At 39.8% G+C, this 24,055-nt stretch overlaps 1 protein-coding gene across 1 annotated transcript; it reads left to right on the plus strand.

The window, feature by feature from the left end:
- Positions 1-8,093: 8,093 nt before the first annotated feature.
- Positions 8,094-23,474, plus strand: rp1l1b (rp1 like 1b). The gene is made up of 3 exons (XM_087852037.1): positions 8,094-8,588; positions 11,193-11,358; positions 11,549-23,474. Exons 1-3 carry the CDS (start codon positions 8,094-8,096, stop codon positions 23,383-23,385), a joined length of 12,498 nt encoding a protein of 4,165 aa, XP_087708163.1. The 3' UTR covers positions 23,386-23,474.
- The last annotated feature ends 581 nt before the right edge of the window (positions 23,475-24,055 follow it).

The following is a 24,055-nucleotide window of genomic DNA, read 5'->3' on the forward strand; positions in this document are numbered from 1 at the left end:
GCACACGTGCAAGCTTGAAGGATGATGTGCTTCGGGGAGTCCTGCTGTGACTATGATCCACACTGCGTCCGCGTGCAGTGGAAGCTGCAAACTAAATTCTAGTCATTTTAAAGTCCATTTAATGTGGACTAAAAGTTCTTAGAAACCTCCATCAGGCTGGCAGAGCATGCCTGACAGAAGTTGATTAAGGAGAGGACTCTCCCTAGGAAAGCCCACGATTAAAATATTAGCCTCAGTTAGCTTCTGAGTCACTCCTTCCCCTCATGACTCAGTAGGGGATGTGGAGGGGAGGTCTTTCTCTTATTTTCTTCTGTGAGTCAGGATATAATGAAATGGTCACCTCCACCCCACTGTGAGCTGTCAAGCTTGTTAAGACTAAGAGCAGATGGTGTAAAGGGTCACCCCGTGGATGTGCGTGTAGTCTTCACAGGTGCTCATGTGACTAAGCAGTTCTTGATTCTCCCCACATCATAAGGACAGGGAGGGACTGGTATGCCGTCTGTGAGCCCCTGATAAGGAGAGACTGCAGTGCATCCTGTGGCGGTTTCCTTGTCCTTGAAAAGATTGATCTGACCCAGAAGGATATTTAGACTAGAAAGGTGCATTTTTTTTAAATTAGCGTCACACGCTGTGAAGCACATACAACAAGGTGGAACATATGCTGAAATGTTTTGAGCCTTGTGACTGTTTTACATGCATCGCCACAGCAATCTGTCAGAGGAGACTGTGCCAACCTGCCAGTCTGGGATGAAGTAGGCTAATTAGGGGGGCAGTTCCTGTAGTATTTCTATGACACGGCCCCAGAAAATAAATGGGAAATTTAAATGCTGCCATTTACAATGACATGACCCATGAGACAATTCTTTCTGCTGGCCATCATGTCTTAATTGCTTTGTAGGGAGGTACCAATGAATACATATCACGAGACAGCAATTAGAAGAGTAGGCGTGAAACAGGTGATGTTCAGCCGGTAAATCATTTGAAAACCTGCAAAACCTGGTGGATATCCTTACATATTTTAAACAATATGTCAGAGAGATACAGTCATGGTAAAGGTAAACACCCTCTTTAAATTACAAGGTTTTACATATAAGGAACATTCAGCTGTTTGCTAATACGATGCTAAAGAGGAGACACATCAGCAATGATTTTACAGAAGCAATTGTTGGTGACCATCAAGCTGGGAAGGATTATAAGGATATGTCCAAAAAAAAATCAAGTCAAAACAGTGAGAAAGATTATTAACAGATTGAAAACATAAACAGAGCTGCCCATCTTCCCAGGAGTGAACTTCCTGGCATTCATCCCAAGGTCAGACAACACAGTACTCAGAGATAATTTAAAAAAAAAAATGGGTGGATGAAACCAAAGTGGAGATGTTTAGTCATAAGGTACAAAAACCCAACAAATAAATGCTTCAGATTCTCATAATAAGAATCTGAAGCTAATAATAGGCTGACTTCAAACTAAATCACAGTGAGATTAAGTTATAAGTCCAATCAAATCATCTTTTTGGAGGTCTATCTTTAGTTCTGTTACAGTAACAAAATTACTTTCAAAGCACTACAAGAAAGGGTTGAATACAATAATATTTTTTTTCATTGGTTTTTACACTGCCATATATACTAAGGTATATTAAGAAGTTGTATCAGACTATTAACTCATCTGTAAAACTAAAGTATTAGAGTACTAGAGTCAAATGCAAGGCCATCTGTCAGACAGCAAACTGAGTCATGCAACAGGACAATGATTCCAAAGACACATATTTACAACAGGATGTCTGAAAAAGACAAGAATCCAGGTGTTGCAGTGACCCAATCAAAATCCAGCCCACAGTGTGCTTGTGGTGTGACTGTAAGACAGCTGTGCATAAACTGACGTTTAAAGACCTCTGAAGTGATGTTGTAAAGAGGGGTGGGCCAAAACTCCTCAACAACAATGTGAGAGATTGATAAAGTCAAACAGAAAACAATCAATACAAGTTAATGCCTCTCAAGGCGGTTCTATAAGCGACTGAATCAAAAGGTAGACTTAGCATTTCACTCACTGCTTCTGCTTTTTCATGGAATTTTGTTTAAAAAAAAATGGACACGGTGTAATATGTCGTGTTTTGTATATTTTTTTTATTGCATTGTTAATCTGTGATATTTAAAACCTTAGAATTGATGATGATGATGTACTTTCTTTTTGCCGGGACTGTATATTTAAATTGTGAGCACAGCAGACTACAATAAAGACTGAAACATGAAAAGATAAACAGGCAGGTTTTGTGCTCCTGAGAAAGACAAAAAGAGGCGCTCATGCTTGCTGATGATCAGTTAATCGAGTGATATATTGTGTTATATATATATATCCATCTTATTTTTGATTTTTCTGCTTTTTGACAACAATTGATGCAAACCCAAGTGCAAGTTGGTTTTGACAGCGATGGGTCTGAGATGGTTTTTCTTGTCTCCACTGTCACTGTGTCTAAAATCAGGGTTAATGGAATTGAAATTGAAAGAGTGTACGAAAATAAATTTCTTGGAGTGATAATTGATGATAAGCTGAGTTGGAAGTCTCATATAAACCATGTGAAAACAAAAATGTCAAAAACCATTGCTATTCTCTATAAAACAAAGCATGTCCTGAACAAAAAATCATTATACACACTCTATTGTACTCTGTTGCTTCCATATATGACTTACTGTCTGGAGATATGGGGTAATGCATATAAAACGAACACTCTTCCTATTTTCAAGTTGCAAAAAAGAGCTATAAGAATTATAAACCAATCAAACTATATAGAACCAACTAACATTTTGTTTATTAATCTGAATACCCTGAAATTTTATGATTTAGTTGAATATAAAATGGCACAGATAATGTATAAAGCACAAAATAACTTGCTTTGCCCCAGTACTCAGAAGCTGTTCAAAGTCAGAGAGAGTCAATATGACTTAAGGGGAACAGATTTCTTTAAAAAAAAACAAGATAAGGACAAATATAAAGCAGAGATGTGTTTCTGTTAGAGGAGTTAACCTGTGGAATAGTTATGACAGTGATTTAAAAAGGTGTAGTTCATTTTCCTTGTTTAAAAATATGTTTAAAAATAGAGTATTAGAAAAATATATATATCAAGAATGAAAAGAGCAAAAAAAAAAAACAAAAACAAAAAACAGAAAACCTTTTGATTCTTTTGCTTTGATGTAGTTACTTACTAAGGTGGTGGTGTTTTTTCTTGTTTGTTTGTTTGTTTGTTTTGTTTTTGCTTTGTTTGCCTTCTCTCACCCCAACCGGTCGCAGCAGATGGCTGCCCCTCCCTGAGCCGGGTTCTGCCGGAGGTTTCTTCCTGTTAAAAGGGAGTTTTTCCTTCCCACTGTCGCCAAAGTGCTTGCTCATAGGGGGTCATATGATTGTTGGGCTTTTCTCTCTGTATCTATGAAGCGCCTTGAGGCGACATTTGTTGTGATTTGGCGCTATATAAATGAAATTGAATTGAATTGAATTTTATTATTTGCTTCGAGCCCTGTGTACAGGAGCTGCATGCTAAAAGACCTTTTGTTAAAAGGGTTGGCGTAATAAGCAAATGCTTCAGCCAATACCTTTTGATTAGCCTTGTCTCATGCTTTCTTGCTTTGTGGTAAATCTTTGTTCTGTCTTCACTGAGATATTTGAATGCTAATCAATAAACATATCAAACATATCAAACAAACTGTGACAAATAATAATAAAACAAGGGTTTGCTATGAAGGTAAAACAAGGTATGCTTAGTCATTGAATTTTACTGAGCCTGGAGTTGCTTTCTAAATGTTTAACTTAGGGTGTTTAACACCGTTTATGCAATGGTGAAGTCCAAGTCATGTGTCCAAAGCTTCATCAGATTTCAGTCCAATCTCAGAGTGATTAGCAAGGCTTTTCAGTCTATCCTTAGCATCCCATGTATCTGATTAGCAGGTAGGCCCGCCTCCTCACGGAGGACTTTTCATTGGTTTCTCTTTTCTTTCCTTGCAACAGCCATGGTGCTTCTCTGGGAGTTTACACCTCACATTCTATAGTTTTGGGAGTTGTTTTAATTGCCTGGAAAATAACTGTGGATCATGTGAGTATACTGCCTCTGATTATGTGTATGCTTTTGACTGTAGTTACTACACATTTTGATTGCGCTACTGCACTTAAACTTGCTGGTAAATTAATACAATTTCCACAGCAGAAATGCAGTGATCACAACAATGAAATGCAGTTTCAGTTGTGTGAGATCACATTAAGTATTTAAGATATGCTGGGTAATTTTTTTTTTTATGTTGTAACATTCCGTATCAAACTCAGTGGACCCATCTGCATACACGAACTCTTCTATATATTGCAGTTTGGTGAAAAAGAAACAAATTTTGTAGGGTAGATAACTGGCATTTAATTTATTAAATTGAATATTACACAGGCATTTTTTAAAATAAAATATTATGTGCATTATTAACGTTTGGAAATTGTTTATTTCCATAAACCATCCAGTTTATACAAGCACATATAAACTATCAGTTCACACTGATAGAAGTAACACCTGTAATGTGTGACACGAAACAGTGTCAGCATTCAGTGTCACACATAACAGGACACTGAGGTACTTAATTACTTCTTTTTCTCCAATCACACTCAATGACTTAATTGCAGTAATAGGTAAAATTAAATCCTCATCATGCTCCTTAGATATATTACCTCCCTCTGTCCTGTCTGGGACTCTCACCAGCATTGGTCCCACTTTACTATCAATCATCAACAGTTCACTGAGGCAAGGCTGTGTTCCGTTCTATTTTAAACATGCTGAGGTAACCCCTCTGTTAAAAAAACAGAATCTAGATCCTACCTCCCCTGGTAGTTATCGTCCTATTTCAAGATTGCCATTTATAAGTAAATTACTAGAAAAGATTGTAGAAAATCAGTTCAGGTCCTTACTATGCCGATTGCAGATTTTTGACCCTTTTCAGTCTGGCTTTTAAAAGCAGCACTCTACGGAGACCGCTCTCTTAAGGGTCTATAATGATCTACTAATGGCATCTGATGCAGGAAATTGTTCCGTGATCATTTTGCTAGATCTTAGTGCAGCCTTCGATACCATCGAACACAAAATCCTACTCAACAGGCTGAAGGTTCTGGCTGGTATATCTGGCACCGCCTTAGACTGGTTTTCTTCCTACTTATCAGACAGGACTTTTTCTGTTAGGACTGATAGGTTCTCCTCTAACACTGCTGCCCTAACCTGCGGGGTTCCACAGGGTTCAGTTTTGCGTCCATTATTATTTTCTTTTTATATGCTTCCTTTAGCTGGCATTATTCAGTCTTTTAGTGACCTGTCTTATCATTTCTATGCCGATGACATTCAGCTGTATATGTCCTTTAAGCCTCATTAGCTGGATAGGCTGTCCACCCTAGTCCAGGCTTTAACTCAAATCTCTGATTGGCTTTCCAACAATTACCTTGTTTTAAACATGATCAAACAAGACAGAGACCATGATCATAGCTCCTCCTGATCTATATTCTAAAATCAGTCAGGTTCTTGCCCCTTTCTGTTCTTCTGCTAAGCCAAATATTCGAAATCTTGGAGTAATATTTGACTCTTCTTTGGGCCTTGACTCACACATCTCTGTCTCGTTCCTGTTTCTTTCATTTAAGGAATATTTCTAAACTGAGACATATGGTCTTCTCAGCTGAACTGGAAAAAATTGTCCATGCATTTGTGTCATCGCGTTTAGATTATTGTAATTCCCTGTTTACCAGCTTGGATAAATCATCTCTTTCTCACCTCCAAGCTATACAAAACGCAGCAGCTAGACTACTAACTCGCTCTAGCAAGCGAGCTCACATCACTCCTATTTTATGTTCTTTACATTGGATCCCAATAGATTTTAGAATTTGTTTTAAAATTATTGTTTTAACGTACAGAGCACTAAATGGCCAAGCCCCAGATTATTTATCAAGCTTCTCACAAAATACACTACTGCTCGCCGTCTCCGCTCTCAGACTCAGAGTTTGTTGGTTGCTCCCAGAACACGTCTGAAGACGAAAGGGGCGGAGCCTTTCAGTCTGTGGCACCAAGGCTGTGGAACAGTCTACCTCTACAACTACGTTTGGTTGACTCTGTGGAATCCTTTAAAAAACAGTTAAAAAACTTTACTGTTTAAACAAGCTTTCTGTTGACCAATGCTTTTTACATTTTTATATTTTAATTTGCATTTAAACTCTATATTGTTTATATTGTGCATTTTGCTATTTATCGTACTGTTTATTTTAATCTCTGTGTGCAGCGCTTTGTGACTACCTGTCTATGAAAAGCGTTTAATAAATAAACTTTACTTACTTACTTACTTACTTACGTACTTACTTAATTAGTATAGAACACAGATGATATAATTAAGATTAAATACATTTATAAAAGAATCAAAATAAACATTTGCACATAAACTAAGTGAAATGGACATTCATAATCCTGATTGTGGGCAACAAAAAAACCCTTTTCGACTCATGTTTTGGTTTCAATAATCAAAAACCTTTTGGGGGATATAAATGGATATTTAAATGTTAAACGACTTAAAAGTTAAACGACTAAAAATGGCAACATGACATGTGAGAATACAAAATAACTGGCTCTTCTTCTCTTTGGAAATGTTCAGCTTCAGGAAACACTTGCTGTTTGACTAAAAAAATTACTAATACAAGAACAAGGATAACAGCCAAGCCTGTTCTTTATAGGTGTCAGTCAAGCTTAGCCTATTTTACCATTTAAAAAAAAAACTGTGGCATTTTTATGTGCATTTCATAGTGGGCATGCATCCCTTTTCCATCCGGCAACAATGAATTGACTTTACGTCCAAGTATTGTCACAGTAAGGCTGCATTGTGCCTATTGCAGATATTTCTGCTTTTTTTAGGTAATCCTTGAATTTTAATTGCAGGAGAAGCTGTTCGAGAGTCTATTTTTGTCAGTGACAGGCGCAGTCGCTGAGGTAATGTCCACTTCGACTGTGAGCAGAGACTTAAGCTTGTTATTTAAAGTCACTTAAGGATTTATTTGTGGCTGTAGCCTCATTATCCCTGCCTTTATGCACTCTTTGATCTTCAAAGCAGTCTGCATATATGGCGCATGCATGCTGCGTGTGTCACAATATATAATGTCACATTTTTTCTTGGGGCATAATTGATTTGGGTGTAAATCTCTTAATGAATCCGATTTTAACTGGAATATGTTTGTCTGTGTTATTTCAGTCATACATGTGGACATGTAGAAATACTGAAATGAAAGCCTTACTGGAACATTGGCTAAACATATTAAAGGATAAAATGATTTTTTTTTTTTTACAAATAAGACAAGATAAATGTAGAGCAGCATCAAACTGCAGTTACAAACACAGCGGTCTCCAACCTTTTTTGCGCCACGGACCGGTTTGTGCCCGACAATATTTTCATGGACCGGCCTTTAAGGTGTAAATACAACAAAATAAAACTAGTACCGGTACCGAAAAAAAGAAGATTTATTCATAACACATGTGAAAAGATCCAGGAAAACCGAGTTAACGATAAAAACGATAACAAAATAACGCTGAAAACCGATAAAAACCCTGAAAACCATACATTTCACACCTGAGCCTCAACTCTCGCGGCCCGGTACCAAACGACTCACGGACCGGTACTGGTCCGAGGCCTGGGGTTTGGGGACCACTGCACTAACAAACTTAAATGTGTGTATTTCATCATCAGACAATAGTCAGTGGATTTAAATTAGATTCAACAAATGTGGCCCTTTTTTCCCTCCACACCAGCTGTTTACCTGCTCAAATGTGATTGGTCAAATGGAAATTAGAAAAGCTTGTTTGTAAGATGTTTCTAATGTAATCTCCTTTCAACGCATGCATTTTCATCTATTTTTTCCACATTGTTTCTAGTGAGCGGAGGTTATGCAGATGTGCGGTGCAACACCTCACCCTAGGCAGCTGCAGAAAAACATGGCAACCTTTCAGGACTGTTTGCCGAAGCTGACCTGCCCCCTTCTTCTGCTCACCTGAGCTCAACCTTCCTCCATTCTGAGCACAGACCCAATCATCAACGTCACCACAGTCCAAAATGTCTTCCCACAGACGCCACTTTCACTGCTTTGACGCTGTAGGAGGCGAAGGCACCCACAGGTCTTCCATTCCTTTTAAGCGCCACAGCACCCGCTTACCCAGAATCCCCCAGCATGGCATGGTGGCCCATCATGAACCCACAGCCGAATGCTATCTTTGCTCAGAGTGTAGACACGTCCATGCCTTGGAAGCAGTAGAGACTCAGTTGTCACCTTTCTATCACACTCACCCATCATGTCACCACCACCATCCACACCACTATGTCCTCAGTGGGCCGAGCAGGCCTGAAGAAACACCTCTGGGCCACAAACGCCACATTCATCATCACCGATACAGTAAGAAGCTGGTGTTGGTGAAGAACAGCGACCCCTCATTCAGAAAGACCATCACCTTGCACCGCAGGGGTCTACGCAGTTTGGGGCTTTTCTTAGAGGAGGTTTCCGAGCTCATGCAGTACCACATCAGGAAGCTGTACACTGTGGGCGGGCACAAGGTGAGGTCATAAACAGCTGGAGCTAGAAGATCACACATTACGTTTTGGTTTCCTGATTTTCTCTCACAAACCTTCTGAATAACAGGAGTTAGATAAGATTTTAGACAGGAATGGTTTCCAACTACTTTCAGGAAGAAGTTTTGGTTAAGACCAAGGACCATATGTTAATTAGGCACAAATTTTTACACTGCATGTCATTTCCTGATGAAACCCTCTCGTTTATCCTGACTTGGAACCAGGCCATTCGATTGTGACCCCTGAGGCTGTATTCGTGTCTTAAACCAAGGCTCTTTTGCATACAAATCAAATGTGTTAACAAATGCACCAAGGAAACACTATTTACAATGATGATAAAAAAAAAAAACAGTTTAAAAAAAAAAAAAAATCATTGTTAAATTACATATTAATTTTTATCTAATTCTTTGGTCCACAGCACACACAAAGCTTGTGAGTCCTGCAAAGCCGTGCGTTGATTTTCCTATAATAAAACATTATAAAACAATTAGATCTCAAAAGAAGCGAACACTTGCAGGAGATTTTTTTGATCCTCCAACAAAGCATTTCAGTAAAAACATTCAAATCTACAAGATGCTCTATTTTTACCTGGTGTTTAATTGCTCTATAAGCCTCTTTATTGTACAACAGGCACATTCATAATAAGTCAATAAATGAATAGCATCATTTCATCAACTTTGCAAATAGTTATAATCCCAGATAAGATACTATGAGGGTGTGAGGGAATGAAATGGGGATATTCCCTCACCCATGCATTCAGATTGTGGAGATTGCTCCAAACCCCATTAATCTTGATCATATCAGTGCTATTTTTGAGAGAGAAGAAACAGGTCAACGTTGAAACTCCCCTACTTTGATACCAGAGGTGTCTCAGAAATGTGTCTTCCACCATGGCAATTAATTATCTTCACCTGGGCTTCGTGTGACCACAGATGAAGCCATTCATCTGCCTTTAACAGCAGTGGCTTTAAAATTCAGAACTGCACTGTCATCACAACGAGCCGTACATGAGCCAGATAAAAATCAACAAAACACTCAATACTTCGGGGCTACATGCTTTCACAGCATTTTATGACTGACAGTAGAGAACATGAGTATTTAATATTAAAAACATAGAAAGAGCAATATTACAGATTCATATTATTCTAAGAGTGTTTTGGTCATTTAATTCTGTTACAGACATATTTAACATGCCTATAAGAGGATTTAATTAATTCATTTATTAATGCTTAACAAAATAAGTCCTTAAACCTTAAAAGATTGCATTCTCTAAAATCTGAAAGGATCAAAAACAACAAACATATATTAACCAAGAAGGTTACTCCTGCTAGGCCTTTGTTTGAAAGGTTAGTACACACTCTGTACCCTGAGATTAATATGAATTTTTTTCAGGTTAATCATCTCTGACTCAGGAGACAAGTCTTCCTAATGCTTATAATTAGCTTGCATGATATCCAATTTTATTATCAAACTTTTGGTAATAGCTGGAGGTACCCTAAAACTAACTAAATCTTTGTATCTGAGCTTTATTAATATAGATGAATTACACAGACATTTAGTCAAACTCTTTTGCACACTCAGCAAGCTGCCAGTACTGCTGAGCCACGCTGATGCTGCTCACAATGGCAGTTCATCATCGCACGAATGCACCGTCATTTCACAGAGATCATCCGGGATTAGGATAGATGCTTTGTCTTGACTCACTGCATGATTCACACCCTTCTTTGGCAGGGATTTAGAACTCTGCCGCTGTGCTCGAGAGGTGGCAGTGTCCTGACACAATGAAGATATTTATTATTATCATCATTACTCAATAAAAGAAAGACCCCACCTGACTAAAATCACCGTAACAAAATAACACAGAAATGTTTTAAAATGTATTCATAATGTTAGGAAACAAAAACATGCAGTATTCCCATTCTTAGTATGATATCCATTTTCACAAATATGTTGTTATGTAATCCCAATATGTACATCAGCTGCTGTCAAATCCAGGTCTCATCTGCTGATGGCTCAGCTCATGGCCCATCTGGGTATCCTTTCGCCAGGTCTTGTACAGGGAGCGCTATTTAAGTGATTTTAGCCTTCCTAGAGTTTCTGCAGGTGATGCAAGGCGCTCTATAGCCCACCTTCATCTCACCTCATCACTGTTATACTGTTTCTAAATTAGATTTAATTTAAATTAAATTAGTTGATCATTGTGCTCTTCACCTTAAGCTTGCTGTGTGGATGGGAAGGTGAGAAAGAGCCCAAAAACCAAAGGTATAACTTTTAACTGGTCCTGATTGAAATATGGGACTCTAATTAGTGTGCCAGATCAGATTTTTAAAGGGGGAAATGATGTTTCCCCTACAGTATATAGCGAGAAGCTATTAGATTGTTTTGGATCAAAACAATGGCAGCTAGAGATCAATCAGAATCTGACAACACTGATAAGGGTAACTTAATTTCACTCTTCAGATGGCATTAAATTCTTACTTTTGCTGATTAATTGTAATCAATGATGGCATTCTTTTTAAATCATCTTCCCTGTGTTCCTTTAAAGATAACAGTAAACTGTAAACAAACGTATTTGTTATTTGGTTTCAGATCGACAGCGTTCAGAGTCTTCTGCAGTGCCCCGGCGTTCTTGTCTGTGTCGGCCGGGAGCCTTCTCACCCATCGATTGTGGAGAACTTTCGGAAAACATCCGATGATAAACTTCCAAAGCTGAGTGTGAGGTCACGCTCCGGTGGCTGCACTGACGGACATGAGAGTAGGAAAAACTCTTAAAGTGATAATTACATTCTTACAAGTAGTAACTACAAAGTAGAAGTACTGAAAGATATACTATGGATGGTTCTCTAGCATCTAAATTAAATGACTTTTGTTAACGTACACCTTTAACAAAAGGCCTAATTTGAAATATTTGTCTTTTTTCTTTAACTGCTGCGTGGAAAATCAAGGACTCCCTTCAAAGAAAAGTGTCACCGACCCAAACCTGGAATCTGGAAACAAAGTTATCAGGCAGTCAGTGTCATCTGACAAGTCAGGCCCAGATGGAACTGATTCACCAGACAATGTCAACTCTTGCCCACCCTCTGGTGATGGGGTGAGGGAAGATGATATAGAGAAACGTGTTCGTGTTAATAAAGATGGCAGTTTATCAATGGAGATGAAAGTGCGCTTTAGACTGCAAAATGATGAAACAGTGCACTGGTCCACGGAAGTAAGAAAGACCACAGGCAGGACCTGTGACTACCACCAAGGAAACAATAACCCACACTTTCCGAGCTATCTTGAATCTGAAAACATCTCTGCTGTTCAGCCAGACGACCATTTCATGAGTCAGCACTATCAGAAACATCAAGAAGAACCTCATTGTCCTCACTGCTGCGGTCACTGCCAGGATTATGAAATCTGGAAAAATGTACCAGGAACACATGGGGCAAGTCGCCGCATTCAAACATCTAGCTCAAGTGCATCTTCACATACAGTGGTCTCTAGAAAGACAGTAGTATCTAGATCAAGTGAAGAGCTTACTGAACAAGTGGTGGAGACAGAGACTTGTGTGAAGCAGACTATTGAGGCAGCTGAAACTGTAGAGTATTGCACCATCGGGAGTGAGGCTTGCTCACCAAAGTGCAACGTGCAATCTTCTACTTTGTATAACTGTCTAAATGAGAAATCAGAACAAACAAGATCCATTACTAGGCAAAATCAACCCCAGAGTCCTCAAGATACAACATCCAATGCTTCAGGACAATCTAGCAAGTCAAAAAAATCTAAACCCTCACATGCTTGTCATTGTGGAGTATCTGAAGAAAATACAAAAGGACAAATCTACACCCGAGCTGAAGAGGAAGGCAAAATACAAAGAGATTGTTCAAGTGCCATGTCTTTAAAATCTAATGTCTCTTGCAGATCAACTGTGTCTGGCAAAATACAGGACCCAGAGACAAAGGATGAAGAGGAGAACAGGTCGAAAAGTGCCATGTCAGTTCATTCAAATGCCTCGACAAAATCCAAATTGGATGTTTTGGATGTTGCAGTTGGAGGATCTCAAGCATGTGATGACAATGGAACACACAAAAGACCACTGAGCAGCATGTCTGTTAAATCCTCCAAATCTGAAATATCTGTGAAGTCTGAGCATCAACAACATAAATCAGAGGAAGATGTTGAAGAAGAAAAACCAATAAGTCCCATCTCAGCAAAGTCAGAGATGTCTATTAAATCCAGAGGATCGAGGGCATCTTCTTTCCCAGGTGAAAAAGAAACAAAGGAGGAAACTCAGCCGAGGACACCTAGTGTCACATCAGCTGCTTCAGATTCTTCTGTAGAGTCACCTGAGGCATCTGCAGAAGAAAGCATTCAAAAGCCAGCTGAAAATGAAACTGAACTGAGAACACAAAGCACCATGTCTGGGAATTCAAACACTTCAGCAAAATCTACAGAGTCAAGCGCATCTGAAGATCCACATACAGGAAATGCAGAGGAAACATCTGAAAGAACAGTAAGTGTAATGTCAGCTAGGTCTGTCAAGTCAAATGAATCTGCAACATCTAGAAACTTAAACGTTGAGACAGAAGAGACAAGGGAGGCAACTACTGCCATGTCAGCTAACTCTAATTCATCAGCAAGATCGAAAGGATCCAAGAGGCCCGATCCTCCTGATGCAACTGAATCTGTTGGTTCATCAGATGATATAAATACTGAAGAACAAGGCGGAGAGAGACCACAAAGCATACTGTCAGTCAAATCAGCAAAGTCTGTAAAGTCCAGTGTTTCTCCAAAATCCAGCAGATCCAAACACAGAGAACAGGGAGAGGAGAGGGGACCAAGTTCTTTGTCAGTAAAATCAGTTCAGTCCAACGTGTCAGCCAAATCAAAAGGGTCAAACACTTCAGCCAAATCTAATATGTCCGCGCCCACCGATATTGAAGCTGAAGAACAGGCTGCAGTTAATGATGAATATGAAGAAAGACCTCCAAGCAATACATCAACCACATCTGCTAAATCTTTAAAATCAAATGCTTCTGCAGTTACTCCTGAAAGCTGTGGTGATGCTTCTGAAGAAACTAATATTGAAGGTGAGACTGAAGGAGAATCAGTGAGCTCATTGTCAATTACATCAGATATTTCTGCAACATCGTTTAAATCAAAAGAAGAAGAAGGCACTGAGATGCTTCAAGAAGCAAATGATGAAGAGGAAACTGAACAAAGACCACCAAGCTGCTTATCAGCTAAATCACTTCAGTCACATGTTTCTGAAATATCTGCAGAGCGAGTACCAAGTGCTTTGTCAGCTAAATCAGCAAAGTCACGTGCTTCTAACACATCTAATAAACCAAAAACCTGTGAAGTTTATGCTTGCCAAGCCAATGAAAGATATGGCGAAGAGGAAACTCAGGAAAGAGCACAGAGTGAAGTATCAAACAGATCTGGAAAGTCAGCTAATTCTGCAAAATCTCCCAAGTCAAAAGATCATGAAGAGGAAAATATATCTGTTCATATGGAAATTGAAGAGAGAGCTCCAAGCAATCTGTCAGTCAGATCAGGAAAATCAGGAAAGTCAAATGCTTCTGCAACATCTAAAAGATCAAAGGTTTCTGAAATTTGCTTGGAAGACTTTGCTGACCATCCCGAGGAAAGAATCGTTGAAGGTGAGAGTGAAGTGAGAGTAGTGAGTGCTATGTCATCCAAGTCAGCTAAGTCAGATATTTCTGCCAGATCAAACAGAACAAATCATTCTGTTAATGCTCCAGGTAGCGAAAACTCAGAGAACTCTAATGAAGAAAATGACAAAGAGCTAACAGAAGAAAGAGCACAAAGTAGCCTATCAGTCAAATCAGGTCAGTCACATATTTCCGACAGATCTAAAAAGTCTGCAGATAGATCACCCAGTGCTTTGTCATCTAAATCAGCAAAGTCACATACTTCAAACAAATCTGTGAAATCAAATATTTCTGAAGTTCTGTGTAGTGATACTGATAAAATAGATGGTGAAGATCAAACTCAAGAGAGACCACAGAGTGCAATTTCATCCAAAACTGAAAAATCAACAGTTTCTGCAAAATCTAGTAGATCAACGATATTGGAAGATAATATAGTTAGGGAACACACAGAGAGAGCTCCAAGTAATCTGTCGATCAGATCAGAAAGATCAGCAAAGTCGAAAGTTTCTTCAGCATCAAAGAGATCAAATGTTTCTGGAGCTGTCTTAGAAGACAATGTTGACCCTTCTGACGAAAGAATTATTGAAGGGGAGAGTGAAGATGGCACAATGAGATCAGCATCTGCGCAGTCAGCTATTTCTGCCAGATCAAATAGGTCAAACCAGTCTGCTGATGCATCAGCTAAAGAAAAGTCAGAGAGTGCTGATGAAGAAAATAACAAAGAGCAAACGGAACAAAGAGCACAAAGCAGCTTATCAGCCAAATCACTTAAGTCACATGTTTCTGACAGATCTAAAAAGTCTGCAGATAGATCACCCAGTGCTTTATCAGCTAAATCAGCAAAGTCACATACTTCAAACAAATCTGTGAAATCAAATATTTCTGAAGTTCTGTGTAGTGATACTGATGAAATAGATGGCAAAGATCAAACTCAAGAGAGATCACAGAGCGCAATTTCAGCCAGAACTGAAAAATCAACCGTTTCTGGAAAATCTAGTAGATCAACAAGAATGGAAGAAAATAAAGTTGATCATGAGGAATCCACAGAGCGAGCTCCAAGCAATCTGTCAGTTAGATCAAGAAAATCAAATGTCTCTGCAACATCTGGAACATCAGATATATCTGAAGCTATTTTAGGAGACTGCATTGACAATACAGAGGAAGTTAAGGGTGAAACTGAAGAGAGGGCAATGAGCTCATTGTCTGTCCAGTCAAATATTTCTGCAAGATCAAATAAGTCAAAACGATCTGTTGATGCTCCAATTAAAGAGGACAGAAAGATCTATGTTGAAAGTGAAGAAAGAGCACAAAGTAGCTTATCAGTCAAGTCAGTTAAGTCACATGTTTCTGAGAAATCTAAAAATTCTGCAGAGAGATCACCCAGTGCTTTGTCAGTTAAATCCACTCAATCGCATGCTTCTGTAATATCAGTCAAATCAAATGCTTCTGAAGATCAGTCTGGCACAGATGTAGGAGACCCTAAAGATGAAACTGAGGAAAGAGCACCGAGTGCAGTGTCAACCAAAACGGAAAAGTCAGCTATTTCTGAAAAATCCTCAGTGTCAAAAGTATTTCATTGTCCAGCTGAAAACGATATTTGTGATCTGGAGGACCATGAAGATCGGTCTCCAAGCAATATGTCTGTCAGCTCAGCAAAATCAACAAAGTCAAAGACTTCAGAAGTTTCAAAAAAATCAAAATCTTCTGCCATTCAATGTGATCGCATTGCAGAAAAGGAAAATAAAGAGGAGCACACTGAAAGCAGATCAGTGAGTTCAATGTCACTCCATTCGGCTGATTCAAATTTTTCTGAAATATCAGGTATATCAAAATGTTCAGCAGAGCCTCCAGCTGAAGAGAGAGTCACCACACCTAAATCCCATGTATCTACTATATCTCTAAAATCTAAAGCAGAAAGTGCAATGTCAGCAAAGTCCTCTATTTCTGCCAAATCCAATAAGTCAAAATTATTGGCTGCCCCAGTAGAAGAAATATCTCATGATTCTGATCATACTGAAAGACCTGTAAGCAGTAAATCACAGAAATCAGCAAAAGCAACCAAGTCAAATGTTTCTGTGAAATCTAAGAAATCAAAAGCTACTAACATCCCTTCTGAACACAGCACTGAGATTGCTGATGCAGAGTCTGAGGGAAGAGTGAGCTCATTGTCAACACGTACGATAAGGTCAAATATTTCTTCAAAATCCAAAAAGTCAAAATGTTCTCATGTACCAAATTGTGAGAACTCCAATGAAGATAATGACAAATCACAAACTGAAGAAAGATCTCCAAGTGTAATGTCAGTCAAATCAAATATTTCCCATGTTACAGAAAGATCCAATGCCTCTGATATTACTGAAGACGTTGATGAAGTCACTGATGTGTCTGCTGAAGAGCATGTGGCAGAAGATGTAGCGAGAGCAGCTAGTGCCATTTCAGCTGGATCTGCAAAGTCGCATGCCTCAACACGATCTGCGAAATCAAAAGGCACATTTCCACGTGAAGGAAGTGCTGGCGAAGAAAGCGCAAAGACAACAACAAGTTGTACATCAGCTAACAAAGAAAATGTAGAGCGAGCACAAAGTTCTATGTCAGCAAAGTCAAGTGGTTCAAGGAGATCTGCAAAAGGATCACAAGCTTCTGCTGGAAATTCTGCTGAGGAACATGCTGAAGAAGAAACTGAGGAGAGGTCGCCAAGCAGCCTGTCGGCCAAATTAAACAAATCAAATGTTTCTGTGTCATCAAGGAGCTCGACAACATGTGAAATATCTTCAGAATACAACAATGCCAATGATTTGGAGACTGTACAGAGATCTCTAAGCCCCTTGTCAGCAAAATCAGCCCGGTCCACCAAATCACTGCAATCCAACATTTCTTCAAAAACTGCTAAGTCAAAACCCTCTGTAGGCAAAGAAAATCATGAAGCGAATGTGGAGAAAGAAACAACTGGTCCCTCAATTATATCTACTGAAAATTGTTTAAATGACACTGATGAAAATACAGCAGAAGACTCAGAGAACAGAGCAATGACCTCAATGTCTACCGAGTCAAATGCAACATCAGTATCTGCAAAAACAAGAACTTCTCAAAAATCAGGGAAATCAAAAGTGCTGGAGCAGGTAGCTGATAAGGCAGATCCAGCACAGAGGAGTCCAAGTGTTTTATCAGTGAAGTCAAACACCTCAAGAAGAACAAAAAAATCAAATATATCTGGAACACCCGCCACTGAAACGGTTGGACATGAAGAAGAAGCTGATGACAGTGCCATGTCAACCAAATCAGTTAGTTCATCAAAGTCAAATAAATTACAAGGTCCAGAAATCACTACTACAAACAGTTCTGGCCATCCTAATGAAGAGAATACTGAAGAGATATCTGAGAGAGCACAGAGTGCTGTGTCAGCAAAATCAAAAAGGTCAGCAAAATCAACAAAATCTGACATATTAAGCAAATCAGATGTCCCCATCGTGACCGTTGGGGAAAATGAAAACAGAGCGTCTACAGCCATGTCAACGAAGTCCAAGGCTTCATCATCTTCAAAAAAGTCCAAAACATCTGAGATCAGTGGAAAGAAAAGTGCCACAACTACAGATGTCTCTTCTGAGCGGACCAGTGTTTCTCCACTAAATTTAGAAGTAATGAAGCCAAAGGAAAAGAGCAGATCTACTGCCAAATCAAACTCTGGAAGACATTCAGCAATGTCAGAAACAAGTCAGAGAGCAAAGCAGCAGAAAGAAAAGGAACAACATGTCATATCTCACACAGAGTCAAATGAAAGTAACTTGTCACAAACTCTGTCTAGTTCAGATATCAAAGAGATGTGTGAGTCTCCAGCACACAGTCAATCAAAACGTAATGTTCCTCACAGGATAAACGGTGACCTGGATACTAAGGAAAGTGGTGGAAGTGTCACTGACAAGAAAACTGACAGAAGCAGCAAATGTCTGCACAAGAGCACCGAAGTTGATGATTTTGACCTGGTCCCATCCAGCCTACCCAACGCATCGCCTACTGAGGTTGTAAACGAATGGCTGAAATCACTGCCAGCAGAGGGTGAATTAGAGGACGTAGAGGAATTTAATGAAAACTGTGATGAACCAAAAACTGTCCCCACAACAGAAGAAATTAACACAGCGGATACTGTTAACAACCCAACTGAGAATTCAAAAGGCCCAGTAGAAGGAGAGGCAAAGAAATGTGTTCCTAATAATGACTGCGAAACAAGCAAAGAAACACCAAAGGAAGATAACGCCTCTACTGATGCAGACAGTGCCTCAAAAGTATTTAACTCTTCCATACAAGTGATGAAAGTCCTTTTAAATCCGAAGCTAGACAGATGCAACAGTTTACCAGAAATTTCTCCAGCTTATGGACGTAAGCTGAGCTCCTCAGCTAGAGGTTTTTTGGATTGCCTTGTGAAGCTGCAGCTAATAGACCACGATCCAAAAAATGCCAATGAAAAAAATGAAAGGTATCAAGAACTTATGGATATTCTTCAGTCCCTTTGGCTTTGTGATCCTCCTGAAAATGAACATGCATTACGGAAAGATGATCACCATTTTGCAGATGATGATTTCAATCATACGTCATCGTCTGGCGTGGATGTCAACAGTGGCTCCACAGGCTCCGGGAACAGCAGTGATGGTGTAAAGAGTGGCAATGACATGAATGGTGATGTTTCTGAGCCTCACGCCACCGTGGATATGTTTAAGAAGGTACAACAAGTGTGTGAAGTTGAAACAGATGCAGATGTTCAGAGCACATCAGTAAGAAAGGCAGAAGGAATGTGTGAAGATGAGCAAAAGGAAGATTATCCAGCAAGCAGTGATAGTCCAAGAGAACAATCCGAAACACCACATTCCTCAAACGAGAGTGCAAGAAATTTCAGCGAGGGCCAAAAACTTCCAGAAGCTGAAACCGATTCTTCAGAAAACAGCAACTCTGAGAGCCTTCTCCTCATAGAAAGAGAAGAGCTAGCTAAAATGATTTCACAAGATGATCCTGCTTGGGTCTTAACCTTATTAAATAAAATTGAAAAACAGTTCATGACTCATTATATCAAAGCGATGAATGAGTTCAAAGCTCGGTGGAACCTGGGAGATAGTGAGCAGCTTGACAGTATGATTAATGAACTTAGAGCTGAGGTTCACAAAAGAATCCAAGCAAGTATTGACAGGGAACTGTGGAAAATTCAAGGCCAAAAAGGCCAACCAAGACCTCCAAGAGAGACAAAATCCCGTGCTTCAACGACACAAGCAGAAGAGAGAAGACGGAAACTGAAGGTCAACCTAAAACCATCGACTGATTCACATGCAGAAAAAAGTGACGATTCAGCAACAGGAACGTCGTACAGTGACCAGCGCAGTGAAAACGACGATGAATGCTGTCAATGCGAATCGTGCATTAAGAAAAAAATGACGTGTAGGACACCTCTTCAGGGAGATTCGATGACAACTGTACCTGCTGCCACGGCAATCAAGTGTGCATCTCACCCTGGAAATATTCATGAAACACAAGCGGCAGAAACCCTTGTGGAAAAAGTTATTGTTAAAGCTTTAAGGGCCGTGCGAGAAGTACATCCAGGCACTGAAGATACCTCTGAATTTGCAGCAGATGAAAAGGAAGCAGATGATATGAGTCAAGATGCAGTTCGTGATGATGTTTCTGAAAAGAATGAAGCAAAAGAACATGCTGCCAAAGAAATGCCTGAAAAAACTGTTGCTGAAGAAAATAAGGAGGAGAATGATGCCAATGACATAGGTGATGAATTGCGAAAACAAAAAGGTGATAAAACAAGCGAAGATAAGACTCAGAAAGAAATGTCAGTGGAAGAGTCATTTTTGGCATCAACAACTAAACAGGAATATGACAAAGGAGGAGCAAAGAATGAATGGTTGAAAGCAAAGAACATGCAGAAGATGAGGGCTAATGAAAAGGATGCCAAAGCTGATGAATTGTTACATGAACCAAAAGAATCAGGGGAAATTGTGCAAATTGTATCCACAAATGGAGAAGAATTTGCTGAAGCTATCAGGTCAAATGATGAACTCCCAAAACAAGAAGATGCTGTATATTATATTAAGAGTGCTCTAATAAAACATATTGTGGTTACGAGTGAAGATGACCCTATGGAAGACATATTAGAGACTTCAACAGAAGAGACTACTCTGACATCTGATGCTAAACATGAACCTGAGGAAGAAGCAGCAAAGAAGGAATGGTTAGCGGTAAAGAATACATTGCTGCCATCAATGCAGATGATCATGCAAATGAGAATTCGGAAAGACCAGCTGATGAAAGCAGATGGAAGTGATTTAACAGCTGATGAACCGCTAAATGGACCAACCGAAGAAGCTGAAAGTGAAGACACTGAAGCCTCAAGTGAAGATAAGTCTAAGGAAGATGTTGCTGAAGGTACCATGGTTCAAGATGAAGACACACACGTTGCAGGAGCAACAGCTGAACAAAATCCGATGCCAGAAGAAAGTAAATCAGGGAGGTTTAAGGTAAAGAAGAGAGTACATATGATGCAGGAGGAAGCAGTGAATGAAGACTTAGCTATAGTTGATGAATTTTTAAAAGAAGAAGAAGAAGCAGGGTGTAAAGGTAAACTTACTGCAGAAAATGAGACAGCCAGTTTGAGTGAAGATGAGTCTGATGAGGAGTCTGCTGAAGATACTACTACTGAAGATGAAAATACTGCAGTAGAAGCCACCACAGAAGGGAAAGATGAGGTCTGGGAAGAAAAAATACTCCCTGAAGAAGAGAAAATGTCTACCGTTAGTGAAGACGAGTCTGCAGATGAAAGCACTGACACAGCTACAGGTGACGAATCTACAGAAGAACCAGCTGACCCGGCAACAACTGAGGATGAGACAGCTGCAGAAAAAGAGACTGGTCTCACAGGAAAAGCGGAATCAAAGCATGAAAATGCTGAAGATGAAATTGAAAACAAAGATACTGCTGTGGTATCCTCAACTGACCATGAATCAGAGAGTGAGGAAGCTGTGGAATCACTGAAGGTTGATGATGGAGAAGAGACTGATGCTACCAGCGAAGATGACTCTGACGAAGATTTAAATGCCACCACAGATGAAGAAGAAGAGGAAAATGATGTCACAAGTAACGATCGGTCAAATGAACCATCTGAAATAGCAACAACTGAAGATGAGTTTCTTGTAGAAAGAGAGACCGCTGCTACAAGTGAGCATGAACTTACGGAAGGCACTTACGAAGCATCCACAGCTGAAGATGAAAATGTAGCTGTCGAGAGCAGCATGGTGGCCACAAGTGAGCGTGAATCTGAGGAAGACGAGGTTGTGGAAAAAGGAACAGTCACTGATGAAGAGAAGATCCCTGCTATCAGTGCAGAGGAGTCTGAGGGTGAAAACAATCACGCGAACAAATTGTCAGACGAACCAGATCGAGCAGCATCAGCTGAAGACAAGACAGCTGTAAGTGAAGAGATTTCTTCAGCAGGAAAAGGTGACTCAAAGGATGAAACTGCAGTGGAAGAAACTGATAATGAGGAAGCTGTTAAAGCAGAGGATGCTGACAATAGAGAAGAGATTGGTGCTGTCACTGAAAATGATTCTGGAGAGGACCTAGATGCCACCACAAATGAAGATGAGACAACAGAGGAGGATGACACCACAGAACCAGCTGAAGAAACAACCGAAGATGAGCGGGTGATCGAAACAGAGATTGCTGTTTCAACCGAGAATGGACCTAACAGAGGCGCTGCTGATGATGAAAACGTGGAAGGAACCACAAGTGACAATGAAGCTGAAGATTATGGTGCAGCAGAAGAGGCTGACAATGCTGCAACAACTGAACATGACTCAGACACAGCAGTGGCTGTGGACACCGCCAGTGCAAGTGAATCTGAGTCAGAAGATGAGGTTTCTGAAGCAAAAGAGAGTGCTGTCACAAGTGAAGATGAGCTGAAGAAAGCTGTTGTTGAGGTCACTCGGGAAGAGGCAGCAGAAGATGTGACAGATGCCGAGCACGAATTTAACAAAGACACCAGTTCAGATGAGTCAGACGTGAAGGGAACGGATGAAAAACTAAGTGAAGGTGAGATTGCTGAGCAAAAGGAAATTGCTGCCACAAGCGAAGATGAAATTGCAGAGGAAGCAGATGAAACCAGTGATGAGTCAGACAAGACAGAGTCGTCTGAAAAAATCGGAGAAAGCAGTGTAAATGAAGAATGTAAAGAAGAAGAAAATGATGAAGATAACAGTAAGAAGCTAGTAGAAGTTGAAACAACTGGAGATGAATCGGAAGAACCTGGAAAGGAAGAGGTGGAATCTGGTGAAAATGAATTGACTTGTGAAGATTGCACAGAGGCTTTAACAACAGAGGGCGAGACTGAAAGGCATGAAACCACAGAGGAAGACTCAGGACAGCCTGAAGCGGGAGAGAATGAGACTGATGAAAGGGACAGCAAGGAAGAATCTGGAGCAGAAGGTACAACTGCAGGAGAGGAGGCTGAAGAAACTCAAACGGGAAAGGTGGAATCTACAGATGATACAGAAGATGAATCCGAGCAAGATGAAGGACAGAATGCTGTCAGTGAATCAGAGAATAATTCCAACAAACCAGAGAGTGGATGCCCAGAAAGTGATGTCACTTGTCAAGAAGATACTAATGATGTAGTGGAGCTTAAACCAGAAGAGGATGAGGAGATGGAGGAAAAATCAGAAACCAAAGAAGAAATCAGAGAAAACAACCCAGAGGATGATGTTACACAATGTGAATGTATTAACATCCCAGATGGAAGTCATGATAATAATGAAGAGGATTCCGATGCTTCTGAAAAGGAGGATGAGGAAACCGAGACACCCAATGAAGACTGGAGTGAAAAACAGGGAGATTCAGCTGATGGAGAAGACGAAGCAGAGGAAGACTCAGATGAACCAGAGGAAGAAAGTGGTGACATACAGCTTCCTTTGGTTACCAGCAAGATAGACAATCAAGATGTAGCTAACATAGTACCTAAGGAAACGCTAAAGCCACTTGATACTTTGATCAAAAAGACCGCAGAATCTGAGGACGGCGCTTACGCTGACGTTGAAGATTCAGAGCCTGAAATAAACAGCCAAGATGACATTAAAAGCCTTTGAGACAAAGAGTGTGAAAAAGAAGCTGTTTTGAATTGACCGTGACTCTGCCAAAGCTGAAGGTGACTGATAGAGAGTGAGACATGGGAGAAAACAGCGAGGGGTATTCTTAATATTTTAGGTTAGGTCTCCTAAATGAAAAAAAAAAAAGCAAAAGGATTGATGTAGATTATCCTAAATCTTAAGTAGCACTATTAGGCTCTACTTAACAAGTACTAAACATGACAAGCACACAAGATGAGATACTACAGCAAATTCTAGTATCTGCAGAACACAAACTGCTCATGCAACAATATGAAAAACTTGAATGTATATAATGCATATCTAAACGAAATCACAGAGTACTTTATTACATATCACCTGCAATTCTAAGCCTTAGACAGAACACGGCACTGTTTATGAGCTATGCTTTCCAAAACTTGACAGTATGGTCCCATTCCTGTGAACAACTTATAAATGTCACACATGCACACACATACTGCAATTTTTGTCAGAATTGCTGCAGGTCTTTTACATGTTTTGCTGCTTAACATTTTCTGCAGGACTGTGGGTGTTTTTGAATCTATCTTATTTAATCAAATAGGTTTTGATTCTACTATAAGCATGCAAAAAAAAAAATGTAATTTTCCATAACCCCAAAACTGTTTGGGTGCTGTGTATAAAATGTTCTTTA

Source organism: Neolamprologus brichardi, chromosome 15, assembly GCF_056152115.1.
Source record: "Neolamprologus brichardi isolate AB-2024 chromosome 15, ASM5615211v1, whole genome shotgun sequence".
NCBI classification, from domain to species: domain Eukaryota; kingdom Metazoa; phylum Chordata; class Actinopteri; order Cichliformes; family Cichlidae; genus Neolamprologus; species Neolamprologus brichardi.

What these genes read in the sequence shown, in the direction of transcription:
- rp1l1b (XM_087852037.1), top strand. Translation starts at nt 8,094, where the DNA reads ATGTCTTCCCACAGACGCCACTTTCACTGCTTTGACGCTGTAGGAGGC. An exon ending in ACACTGTGGGCGGGCACAAG is followed by an intron (nt 8,589 to 11,192) that starts GTGAGGTCATAA and finishes ATTTGGTTTCAG; the next exon opens with ATCGACAGCGTTCAGAGTCT. An exon ending in CTGCACTGACGGACATGAGA is followed by an intron (nt 11,359 to 11,548) that starts GTAGGAAAAACT and finishes TGGAAAATCAAG; the next exon opens with GACTCCCTTCAAAGAAAAGT.